Genomic DNA, 12,155 nt, shown 5'->3' with positions numbered 1-12,155 from the left:
CAGCTTTTAAGCAATATGGAAATATACTCATCAGCAGAGTGGCACTGGGATTCCTCCACGTTACCTGACTACTTCATTACTACATTACATTATTTCATTACTACAGCAGTGTTAATTTACAAATGATCCCTTGGCACAGGGTATCATAAAAATTAATGATGCCAGAATTATAAGCTGGAAATCAACATCAGTCATGGTACCAAATGGGACTTGGGAGAACTACATTGCAGTTTTTCTTTTAAAATACATACACCGGGCATGTCATTGCCTGTTATTTACTCTCAGAGGTGAGGTTCTATTTTTGTTACAGTATTTGTCATTGGTAGCAATGAAAATCTAAGGCTTGCTTCTTATTTACACCAGGGACACTTTACCTCACTCTGGCCCAGCTAAGACCCCTCCACAGAAATCCCCAGCAGAAATCCCCATGTGCTTCACACAAGGGAAGTGCAATGAAGTGGCCTTGGCACAAAATGCACCTCAGACTCACAGTGCTTAAGCAGGGCATGCACAAGGTAAATAAAGATAAGCAGAAGTCTTTAAATGAAAACCATGCTGCCAGAAGGATTCCGTGTCCCAAGGCTCTATGAAGCTATTTAATAAATTACATTCACATGCTGAAGAAATACATCAAGCAAACCCCCAATTCTTTTCTTCACATTTCTGGCTATTTGCAAATAAAGTGAGTTAAAAAAGGTAACAACAGTTGACAGAATAGAAAACAGAGAAGCACCTAGCCTGTAAGATTGAGGTTTCTAGTTTGACTTCCATTTGCCAAGTCAGTGAGAGACGTGCCCAGCTGTCTACTGGAGGACTCCTCCCCTGTTGTCATTTCACATCCCTCAGGGTGATTACAAACTGGCATTTCCAACAGTTGTGGGATATTTGCCCATTTGGCATTTTCAGACTTTATGAAAGGTGCTGCATTGCCCAAACTACATAATGACATAAGATGGGATTCAAAGAGAAAGACCCAAGCACAAAGCTCTGCAAAACATTAGCTGGTTTCAACAAGGACAAAAGGAGGACAAGAACTCTTGAGAGGCACAAGGAAGAAAAACCACAGCAGAGCAAATCCTGTTGCTTTTGTGCATTTCTGGTCAGTGTGAATGGCAGTCAATGAAACCACAATGGTGTGAGTGAGAGCAGAGCTTAGCACAGCACTTCCACAGTCCCATTTTGTGGCTTATGATGACAGACAGCCCAACTGCAGTGTGAAACCACTTCTCACCCAAAACTACACAGCTTAAGCAAGAAACAGCTTCTGCAGAGAGGAACCAGCAGATCTGTTTCTTTTAGGGTTCCTGATCTTCTAAAAAGCCTTTGAGCATTTGATGTGCAGCCTGAACACAAAGCACTGGGTCCATCAATGGGGCCCATGAGAGGAACAGTTAATTGAGGTTGTGAATGGTTTCATGAACTGCTGCCTTGAGGAGTTGCTTAGGCAGCCAGCAATCTGTCAAATGGCATCTGCAGAGGCTGAGGTGGTTTCAAAGTGGCCCAATGTTTCCTTAATGAGTTTCCACTGCAGGAGAAGATGGAGTTTTATAGGCAGTAAGTTCCATGAAAGAACAACACTGGATAATCAAGAGCCAAGGAGGACCTGCTGTCATTGCTTTACTCTCACAAAGGTCTGACCATGCTGAACTGATTCATAAGCCCTGAGTAACCTGCACATTCTCCAACTTATCTGCATGGATGGCCTACTCAGCAACTGAGAGAACCAACCCAGACTACCCTGGCTTTCCATCACCCAGAGCTGTTCTGCCCCATGCTATTCTGCAGATGCTTTGCCTTCTACACAGCAAAGCACAAGAGTAAGAATAACTAGTTAGCTTCCCTCAGCCATGTTCAGCATTAAAAAAAATCTCAAAACGTATGAAATTCTCTCCATCGTTTTAGGTGTTTAAGGCCACTAGAAAATGCCAATCAGAGTGCACTAGCTATTTAAATCTCCTATTACCTGACACATAGCATCTGATAATTTTCTCCCATTAGGATCTCAAGGAGTTTATGAACCTGTTTACATACAAAAACTGGTACATCAGCTTACGAGAAGATCATTTTACTAACTGCTAAAGAGATTATACTATCATTTAGGTGAAGAATTAACACTACTAAGCAAGTGGGATAAAGCAGACATTCATAGAAAGCTGTGGAAGAGGAAACACAGGCCAAATTAAACAGTCTGCTATTCACATGCTTTCTGAACAAGCTGTCAGCCACATACTATTTACTTAAGATAATGAGAAGAAAAGAAAACCATACCTGTGTACATTTTCCATGGCTGCTACTTCTGCCAGAGCAGCTAAGCTAAAAAATGCAGACACCGCTGGCATATCTGATGTAATACTATGATTTTCTTCTGTCTCTGTGTTTCTGGAGCATTCACTGTTGCAATCTGTTTCTGCACTCGATGATTTTTGAAGAGTACTTTGTGGCAGCTCTTTTGGCTTCTCCTCTGCAAAGAAAGAAAGTTAAGCATGCATAATCCATAAATTCACTGCAGCCTATAGATATGCTGACTAGTCTGGTGTTACCAGAACCTGTATCTTTAGGACTTTGATTCTGCCAGTGGCATCTGGTTAATGTTGTAACCTCTTCTGACTTTAGCTACTGGGTCAGAAGCACTAGCAAGTACTAAGGCTTATGAAGCAGTTTACTGATTTTGCATTCAACTGAATTTGATCTCTTTGGTCAGGCAAAAGAGCTTTTGTGTGTGTTTTAGATATAGTAGTCCTGAAAGATTATCTTACTGGAGAACTTCAACAAGGACTCTGGCATTAACTGTCATACTGTGAAATTCAGTTTTACAACCTATAACCAGGTGCAGTACAATTTCTTTGCTGGACTGGAAACAAATTGTCAAAGGTAGCCATTTTCCATTTCTCTCTGCACGAGTTCACAGTTCTTAGAGTGAAATACCAAGGGAGAAGAGACAAATTTGGCCATTCAAACAAAAGTTGGCCATTATGGACTCAGTGATTTCCCAGTTGGTGAATACCCATATATTAAATAATAACCATTCTAAGCAGGTAAGAAAACAAGCTAATTAAAAAACACTGCCCTCATGATAGGTTGCTTGTACTCTCAAACTTTCTCCAACCATTCAGTTTTAATGAAATTTTAACTCCAATTTCCTTACCCAGTGTCCCTGCTGCTGGTGACACTCGCCCATCTGCTGTTCGGACAAGATGTGTGATCTTCGTTTTCCTTGCTTTCCTTTTCTGGCTGCCAACTAAAGGCTCATGCATCATTGCTGGCTCTGGAGTGCTTAGGGCAGATATAGAAATTTTATTCTTCCAGGCAGACTCACTGGAATTTCTGTCTTCTAATAGTATGGCTGGAAGAGAATAAAAATGCAACTTTAGATGTAGAATAATTCGGCCACTAGCTATGCTCATTTTGCATGTATCTGCATAAAACTGTTCCTCACAGGTACTCAAGAGCATAACCCATGCCAAGATATGATCTGAATGCCACAAATGTTTGCAGTGAAGTAATAGAATGCACCTTAAAGATACACTGAAGGTTCAAGTTTCTAGTATTTGCCAAGAAAACGGTGAGATTGGCAGTGGCACTTGAGCAGGAGCAGGGTATTGCTCTGTATAAAACATTTTGCAACAGAAGATGTCAGCAAGTGGCTAAGAGACAAAATGTATTTAAGGAACAAGGGTCCTCTAATAAGCTTATCTTAGCTCACAGATGGACTGACAAGCAGAATTCAGCAATTCCTGGCTAAAACTAGTCTTACCTCTTTAGTCACTCTACCTCAGCTCCTCTAAGAAAGGGAAATACTGCCTTTTACAAAATAACAAAGCTTAAAAAACACCCCAAAGGCTGCAAATAAAAAAAGCACAACTGGACCACAGATGAAGACAAGCATGCTAAAAGAAGGAAGTAAGCATGAGACAGAATACCATGACAGAAATACTGCCCATATAAACTCAGAGAATGAGAAAGGAACAGTTTAAATCTTTCTCAGCAGCTCCAGTGTTGGTGTTCTGAAGCAGCCTTTTACCCCAAACTGGAACATGATCCCAAATTTTCACTCGACTAAAGAGTTTATTTTAATCTCATTCACAAAGAAATTGGTCAAACAGCAATCACAAAACATACTTAAGCTTCCAAAGTCTGAGCTCAGTGCTTAGTGGTCAACTGTTTGCAATTTGCATTGATTCAAAAAGCCATTCTGCTGATCCCACGGGGTATCACTAGTACATAAAGGCAATCTATGACATCTTTTTCCCTCCTGTGATAAAGTGCTATGAAGCCTGCCCCATCTATTATCACTTGTTATCACTGTCAGCTAGGGTTAGAAAGAGGCAACAAGCAGCAAATGGAATGCTCAATTAATTTTTTACAGGTGCCTGTCTAACATGTTTTGAAATTGGGAACACTCATGATAGATACCTGAACCAAGTTCTTGAGGGTTTTTTTTCCCAGTATATCGACATTCTGAATGATTATGTATTTTTTCCTAAATATTTTTTCCTGCACCTCCTCTCCCCTGCTGCATCTTCAATGCATTATTTCCTTTACTCCCTGTCAGGTTAGATCCCATCTCTTTGCAACAGTCCTTGATATATTTTCCACAGCTGTTACTGTGTCTACATTTAGCTTACTCTTCCCTCCAGTTTCTTTTAATCTTTCTCCCCATTTCAAAGACTTTAAGACACGTTGTCACTTCTTGGGTGATTTGACCAGCAGAAATTACACACACAGAACTGAAGCCAGAGTACAAACAATTGCTCTTTAAGAAGGGCTAAGAACTAACAATTCCAATCTCCTGCACTGAGACTGGTGGTGTCACACAGGAGCATCCAGCCCCACTGTGCACAACAGCCTAACAGTCTGCAGGCCTTTGCCTTTCACCTAAGTGTGTATTTCTGTTTATTGTTAGTTTTGTAGATTTAATGAACATTTTATTCAAAGATGTTGCTCATAACTAACCTTTATATTTTGCTGGCTTTTTAAACTGTTGTTTATGTGAGGATGTGGACTAGATGAAGAGAATAGCTGTAACACATTTCATCTTGCTAGCAGTTGCCCTTTCCTCTTCTGAGTGGGAAGGACCTTTGAATGTTTTATTGTCTAAGAATACAATCAGATCTAGTACATACAGAAACATGTACATACATACGCACAAACATTTGAAACGTTCCAAACTTTAATTTGTTTATCATTTTAATTCACCTGTGCTCTCTTGTAAAACATTTTTGAACTTGTGCATGTTCTTTGGAAAAAAATCACACAGCTTTAATTAGCATTTTGAAGTGCTTAGCTCCAGCTGCCAACCTTTCCAGAGCTTTGCCATAAAACTGTTTTATTTTTTTTTGAAAAGAGTGCTCAAGAGAAAGCCCAGGAAGAGATCCACCCTGTAACAGTCCAATTAAGTAAAAGCACCAATGAGTGCAAATGTGACTTTCAAGTAACTCAACTGGACCAACAGTCAGATGTTCAGATAAGCTTTGTGCATCAAGACCAGGATATTAATTGGAATGTATAATTAAATGGGCAGCTTTCTCTCCAGATTTCTTATTTGGGAATTGATAAGCATTGATTATATTTTAATGTAATGGTCTGGTTGTAGTCCGACACTATCTGTTAATTCTGATTTGCTCTAATTAGCACTTTGACACTGCCATCTACATCTAGCTTGATTGAGTTTATAATGCTTTTAATCTTAGTACTACAACTCACTTTTTGTCTTTTTACATAATAAAAAAATTAAGACATGATTTCAAATAATGAACAACATACAATTAAAAGAGACTTGATTTGGTATGCATTTAATTAGATGTGTTTTATGTCAGGTCACTAGAAATTAACTTGATTGATCACTAGAGCTGAGGGTTCCCTTTTATATTTTTCTTTCTCATATTGTATGTGTCAGAAAATAAAGATAAAAAAATACCTTGAAAAGTAAAATAGACAATAGTGGAAGACATAAGAATATATGATGCTGGCATGTTTGACTAAGAAACAGCAGAAGGTGGCTGTAAAAGCTCTGATGCAGTAAATATAGTCCCTCTCCATGTTTTTATCTTGTTTTATATTCCCTCTCCCAAGTTTTTTTTTAATCCTTGAAATGAGACTTGAAAGTTTTCTACTTTCCTTTTCTCCTCTAGCTCTAAAAGAAGCTCTTTATCACTTCAACACAACACTGCTGCCATACAGCCTTGAAGAAGGAAGGATTGAAGGTGAACAATGAGTATTTTGTGTGTGTGTGGGTGCAGGGTGAATGTTGAAGGGAAGAGCATCTTTTTGTCTTCTCCATCAGTTTTAGTGGACACTGGGTTTAGAAATAATTTCAATGACTTCTTTACAGAGTATTATTCAAGCAGACATAAAACTTAACTTAGAAATCACACAAAGTCTTCACTCACAAGACCCTTTGTGCTGACCTCTAGGGGAGAAAGGAGCCCATGTTTCAACAACTCTACATCTAAACTATGTGTTCCTGCACCTTTTTCGAGGGGAACAGCATCCCACTGCTTCAAGTGACAATGGTATATCCATACAGATGCTCCAAATCAGGACCTGGCTTTGTTCTGCAAGCCACATTTAATTCTCTGTAGTTTTTCTTAATTCATTTGACATCCATTCTGCTTCCACGCTGTCCTGCATTCAAGAGCTGTCCCAAGAGGAACTCAGTTAATTTTCAGGGGGACACTGTCTAGACATGAAATGAGGTTCTGCAGTTACTGTGCAGTCCTGCCAATAGGTCACTGCATGCTCAGCTCTCCATGACAGTGGAGAACTACTGGGCTATCTTTGCAAGCAGAGATGAGAATATGCCATGAAGGTGTGGCATGCCTACATTGTGGTTCCAGAAATTACTGAGAGACATATCCAGAGGTCTGTGCCAAATGGTTCCCTCAGCTAGGCTTGTTAAAGTTTTGCACAGACAGTTTATCCTATTCTGCAGGCATGCAGAGTATGTGTAGTCTTATTTCCCCCCACCTCTGTGAACAAGAAAAACAAAGTCAATTGAACTGACTCACCACACCAAAGCTTTTCAGATGAGCTTTCCAGACCAAACTCCAAAAAAAAACCACTGACTTTAAAGAATTTCTTTAGTGATGCCTGTTATGAGAGAGAGCTGCAGAAGTTTAACCACACTTAGTGGGTCTAAGCATGCTGGTATCAAGGAAGAAAGGTGGGCTGTAATGATTTAATTGTCTTTATAAATATAAACAGTCAAAATTTAGCGAGATAGGGCATTGCTTCAAGTCATCAATGTCTATGGAACTGTGGCAAGCACATTCCTCTCCCTCTCACGATTTTCATAGAGATGAACAGAGAGAAATGAAAGAGAAAACAATTTCTATTTCTGCTCCTTGTTTTTCCTATATGGAATGTGTTTGGAGAATTGTTTCCGTGGATGAAGTGCTTGGTTGGATTCTGGTGAGGATTGTTTGAGCCTGATGGCCAATCCAATCCAATCCAATCCAATCCAATCCAATCCAATCCAATCCAATCCAACCCACCTGGGGCTGGACTCTCAGAGAGGGTCACGAGCTGTGTTAAAGTCAGAGGAAGCAGTATGTAGTTTGAGTATCCTCCTTTTATATAGTATACTGATGTATTTAGCATAGTTATAATAAAGAAATCATTCAGCCTTCTGAATTGAGTCAGACATTGTCATTTCTTCCCATTGGGTTTGCCTGCATTTACAACACAGAACCACTTCACCCAGGAAATGATGCCAAACAGACTGAACTGGCAGAAATTCCAGCTCTTCTGACAATAGGACACTGCTACAATACTGCTCTGGGGCCAGGCAACATGCAGAGATGCAGCAGGGACTGGGGACTAACAAGCAGAGATGCAAAGCAGCAGATGGTGAAACCAGGTGTAGGAGACACTGCTGCAGGAGCCTGTCCTGATCCAGCCAGAATAGCTGCCAAACACACAGAGCTCCTGGTTCCCTGTGGGCTGCAAGCCCCACAAAACAGGGCTCTGATGTGTGGGAGAGCTGCTGTAGGAGCAGGCACAGTGACCAGGCTGCTTCAGTGTGAGCTGTGCTGTGTTCATCCTCTCTTCTCCCCACCCCGTGCCAAGGCCAGTGTTACAACTGGCTGCCACACAGACCATGCAGGAGCCTCAGCACAGCTCACTAGATGTACCTGCAAAGATGCAATCACTGTGACTTGTTATTTTAAGTACTGCTTCCCATTGGGAAGCCTTTCTGGCATGGCAGAAAAAGAAAACTCCCACGAGTGTCAACTTTCCCAAACTTTCTCATGGGTCCAGCTGTGTTTCTCTCAGCCTTCCTAAGGAAGAGATGTGTCTCCTGACATATTCAGCTGCATTAATGTGTGCTCTCTGTAGCATTTCACTGGTGTTTAACTGGTTGTACCCCCTGCTCTATGAGCAGCTGCAAACTCTTTTAACATGGTGACGTGCACTGGTGCTGCCATGTGCAATGTGGTCAAAATTCACTCAGATTTCCATACCAGAGACACATGGACAACACAACACAATCACATTAAATCTGCCTCTACTGCACTTACTTTCCTTCATTCCTAACAGATGCACACAAGCACACACATTTTTCAAGATGAAAAAACATGAAGCCAGCATGACCTCTATCCTTCCAAGTGTCTCCTCTGCAGCTATACAAACATTCAAGCTCCTTCTTTCTGCAAAATTAACTTCATAAAAACCAAAACCCACATTAGGCAGACTTGTGACTCACCACAAGTATAGACTAACCACAAAAAGGAGTAGAAATTTTCATTTATTGTTTGATTCACAAAATGCTCAAATAAATATTATCTGAATTGAAATGAAGATTCTAGGATTCCCATCTTGAGTGCTGCAGAATATGAGAGAGCTCAGCCACATGGTTTAAGGCCTGGAACTTCTGGATGGAGGATGAAGATGTGTAGCAAGCACGTGAGGGAGAGGCTGTCCAGCATCTTCTGAGGCCATGCCTACACTGCACTTTGCTGATCAGCATTTTGGTTTCAGTCACTAATGGTACATTTCAGAGTAGGCAAGACTCCAGATTTTCTCCCCTCAGTAATTCAGGGGAAAATGCAGATCCCCATCAATATACAGACATCCATTGCCTTTCCTCTGATGATTATAAGTGGGCAGTGTAAGGCTCCCAAGTTCATGTCTTTGCTTTAGTCTTGGGAGGAACTTAGCAAGCTGGCTCTGCCCCAGCCAATGCGCAGACACATCTTTAATGTTCAGAAACTATGACATTACTCATATGCTTAACTTCCAGGGACATGCCTCTGTGCTGTGCTGGAACAAGGCCAGGGTACTCCACACTTGCCAGGGTTGAATCTTTGATCATAGTGCACACTTCACTTTGTACCCAAACAGGCTGGCTTCTTTTAAACAAATGCAGGGTTTGACATTTTGTTTACCCACGTTTTTATCTGCAGATTTTAAGGTATTTGTAGTTTTTGCTCTTTACTTAATTATCCATTAAATGTTTACTGTTTCTTTTCCCCCAGGAGAATTTAAACATCCATTTTTCTTAATAATTGGTCTACATGGCCTATTAATAATTCAGGAACAAAATCTGAACAATGCCAAATAAAAATTATGCTAATGTATGATGCCTTTTTTACACCAACATGGAAGCAAGATAGTTACTTCTCATAAGCAACTACCACAACATATTTGTTGAACAAATACAACAAGACAGAGCAAGTAATTTCGAATTATTTGCACCACGGAATGCAGAAAAGCAGGCAGAGCCTATATGGGAAAATAGTGCATGTGCAACACAGATGACAGAAAACACAGCACCAGGAAAGGAGAGGAAATTACATGGCCAAGTCTTAGGAAAAGGTATTAACCATAAAGGGGAAACTGGAGATGGGAAAAACAATTTTATTCTCTTAGAGATGAACATGGGTGAGGAAGAAACCAGACAAACTTAATGGAGTCAAGTAAGCAGAACCAGGGAAGTTTTTCTACATTACAGGAACAGTGCAGGAGAGAACACCACTGTGGAACAGAGGAACACCCTGGGCATAACTTGAATAGTGTGGGCAACATGATGAGAAAAGGAAAAGAGCCCAGGGAAGCAGGCTGAGCTATAATCCTACACATACTGTACACTTGAAAATGCCCCTCAGAGTTGTGAGCTCCTAGCATGCAGGATTATGATAGTGTAACAAGAAAAAGACTTTAGACAGCTAACAGTGGATAGTGGGCATACAAGGTCCAGAACATCACTTAAAAAACTGCAGAAGGTATTTTCAGTATGAAGCAAACAACTGATTTAAGATTTCTACACAGGCAGGGTTGGATGTTGGTATTTCTGAGATCTGGTGCAGAAACAAACACTTACATCCTGACCAGGCTCTTACTCCTTGACCAGCTGCAGTCTGCAAAGTTCCAAACAGCAAGAAATCACAGGGACAGGAGATAGGGAAATGCAAAAAATGCTCTGGCAAAATAATATGGTCACTGATAACAGAAGGAGGCACATAAGAGCAACCTAAGGACTACAGAGCTGTGAGCTGCAGAAGATAAAAGTTTTCAGGGCCAACTGCAGAATTGCCCTTGCTCTGTCAGTTCTGCTGCATGGCATCTGGAGCAGGGAAGCTGTAATTAAAGGGAGATGCCAAGTGAAAACTAAACAGCATCATACTGGAGAAAGGTAATATCAACTGGAGCCAGAAGGCAATGGAATCATAGCAGACAGGGAAAATAAGGAACCAAAGCAATCAAAGAGTAGAGAGCTGAGGTGTCTCTGTCTAGAAGCATTTTCCCAAGACTGAATTAAGAAAGAAGGCAGCCAAAAACCTTAATTAAGCAATGCACCAGTACCTGTGTCCGGAACATTAAGCTTCTTTCTGTGCTTAAATTTGCTGACAATTTTGTGGAATAAGTTCTTTTTCTGAGACTGGAATGAACCTACAGACAACATTAATAACACATACTTTTAATTAGAAGCTTGAAAAAGAGTACAACAGTCACACTATGTACTGTACAACCTCCCTTTCCTAGAATACAAGCTGCCACTTGACAGGGAAGCACAAAACCTGAAGGGACTCTGGAGGCTTTCAGCAAGCTGTAGCTCAATCTACCATCTCCCAATGCTGAAGTGCACACAATGCACTTTGGGCAATGAAACCCTGAGGAAAACCTACCCATCCAATAAAGCAGGGGGTTTCTTGCTTGTTTAAAGAGATATTCTCTTTTGCATGTACACTGGGCTTGGCTGGGTGTCGGAATCTGTGGAACTGAGATGATTCTGAGATTGTAGAAAGTCTCTGTCTGTCAGCCCCGCTGCCAAAGCAGAAGCCATAATTGGTCTGTGCTGTTCCAAGGTTGTTTATTCTGTTTATCTCTCACATGTTCTGCTGCCCTGCCCAGCTCTGTCCTGCAGGGCAGCGTGTGGGGCTCTGCCCTCAGTGGGATGTGACAAACATTAAATACCAGAAACTCCCTGGGCTGGATTTACAAGAACGTGCCAATATCTGTCACCTACGTTGGACAGTGTGTCCCCAGCCTGAACCAACAGAAAAATGCCAACACCACAGTGAGACATGGAGGGCATGAAGAAGGAGAAAAAGGACAAGGCACACCCAATTTCCTCCATCTTGTCCCCTTTGGACCCCTCATCTAGAATCCTAAAATTTTACTTTTGCACCCGTGCCACACTTAATTATTACTTATATCAAACCCTCAGAGCTGGTAATTCATGCTGTAAGATTGCAAACTCTTTTCCATGGGCAGAGATCACAGCCAGTGTCTCTGGGGCTCTGTCCAGGGGGGTTCCTGACCCCTGCCAGGGTCCCAGACCTGCCAGGGCAGCCAGAGGGAAGCCCTGGACTCCCACACACAGCTGGGAGGGAGCAAAGAGCAGTGCTGGAAACACCCATTTAGTTTAGTTCCTGCTGAGCAGTGTTTACACAGCATCTCATTCTGCCATTCCAGCAAGCAGGCTGAGGGTGCTCAAGAGCCTGGGAGGGGACATAGCAGGGACAGCTGACCCACACTGGCCAAGAGGCATTTCACACCATACTCAGCACAAAACTGCATTTGGGAAAGTGTTTTTTAAAGTTGTCCATTGCTCAAATACTGGCCGGGCATCAGTTTGTTAGTGGAGACTGCTCAATTTTGTATTACTTGTTTCCTCCCTCTGACTTACAGAGCTGTCTTCTTCTTGACCCAGT

General features: G+C 41.5%; 1 protein-coding gene across 29 annotated transcripts in view; it reads right to left on the bottom strand.

Moving 5' to 3' along the window:
• BBX (BBX high mobility group box domain containing) overlaps positions 1 to 12,155 on the bottom strand; it is a 152,095-nt gene that overhangs the window by 17,856 nt on the left and 122,084 nt on the right. For 26 of the 29 annotated variants that reach the window (XM_085589187.1, XM_085589329.1, XM_085589243.1 and 23 more), the window contains 3 exons: positions 10,804 to 10,890; positions 3,146 to 3,343; positions 2,269 to 2,461 (listed from right to left, as the gene is read on the bottom strand). In XM_085589187.1, coding sequence (XP_085445313.1) covers positions 2,269 to 2,461; positions 3,146 to 3,343; positions 10,804 to 10,890 — 478 coding nt within the window. The remainder of the gene's footprint in view (positions 1 to 2,268; positions 2,462 to 3,145; positions 3,344 to 10,803; positions 10,891 to 12,155) is intronic. The other 3 variants (XM_085589300.1, XM_085589292.1, XM_085589148.1) reach the window with 1 other exon arrangement.

This window comes from Lonchura striata, chromosome 1, assembly GCF_050655825.1.
Source record: "Lonchura striata isolate lonStrDom1 chromosome 1, ASM5065582v1, whole genome shotgun sequence".
Taxonomy (NCBI): Eukaryota; Metazoa; Chordata; class Aves; order Passeriformes; family Estrildidae; genus Lonchura; species Lonchura striata.
The sequence above is the reverse complement of the archived record's forward strand: the minus strand, read 5'-3'. Positions and strand labels throughout refer to the sequence as shown.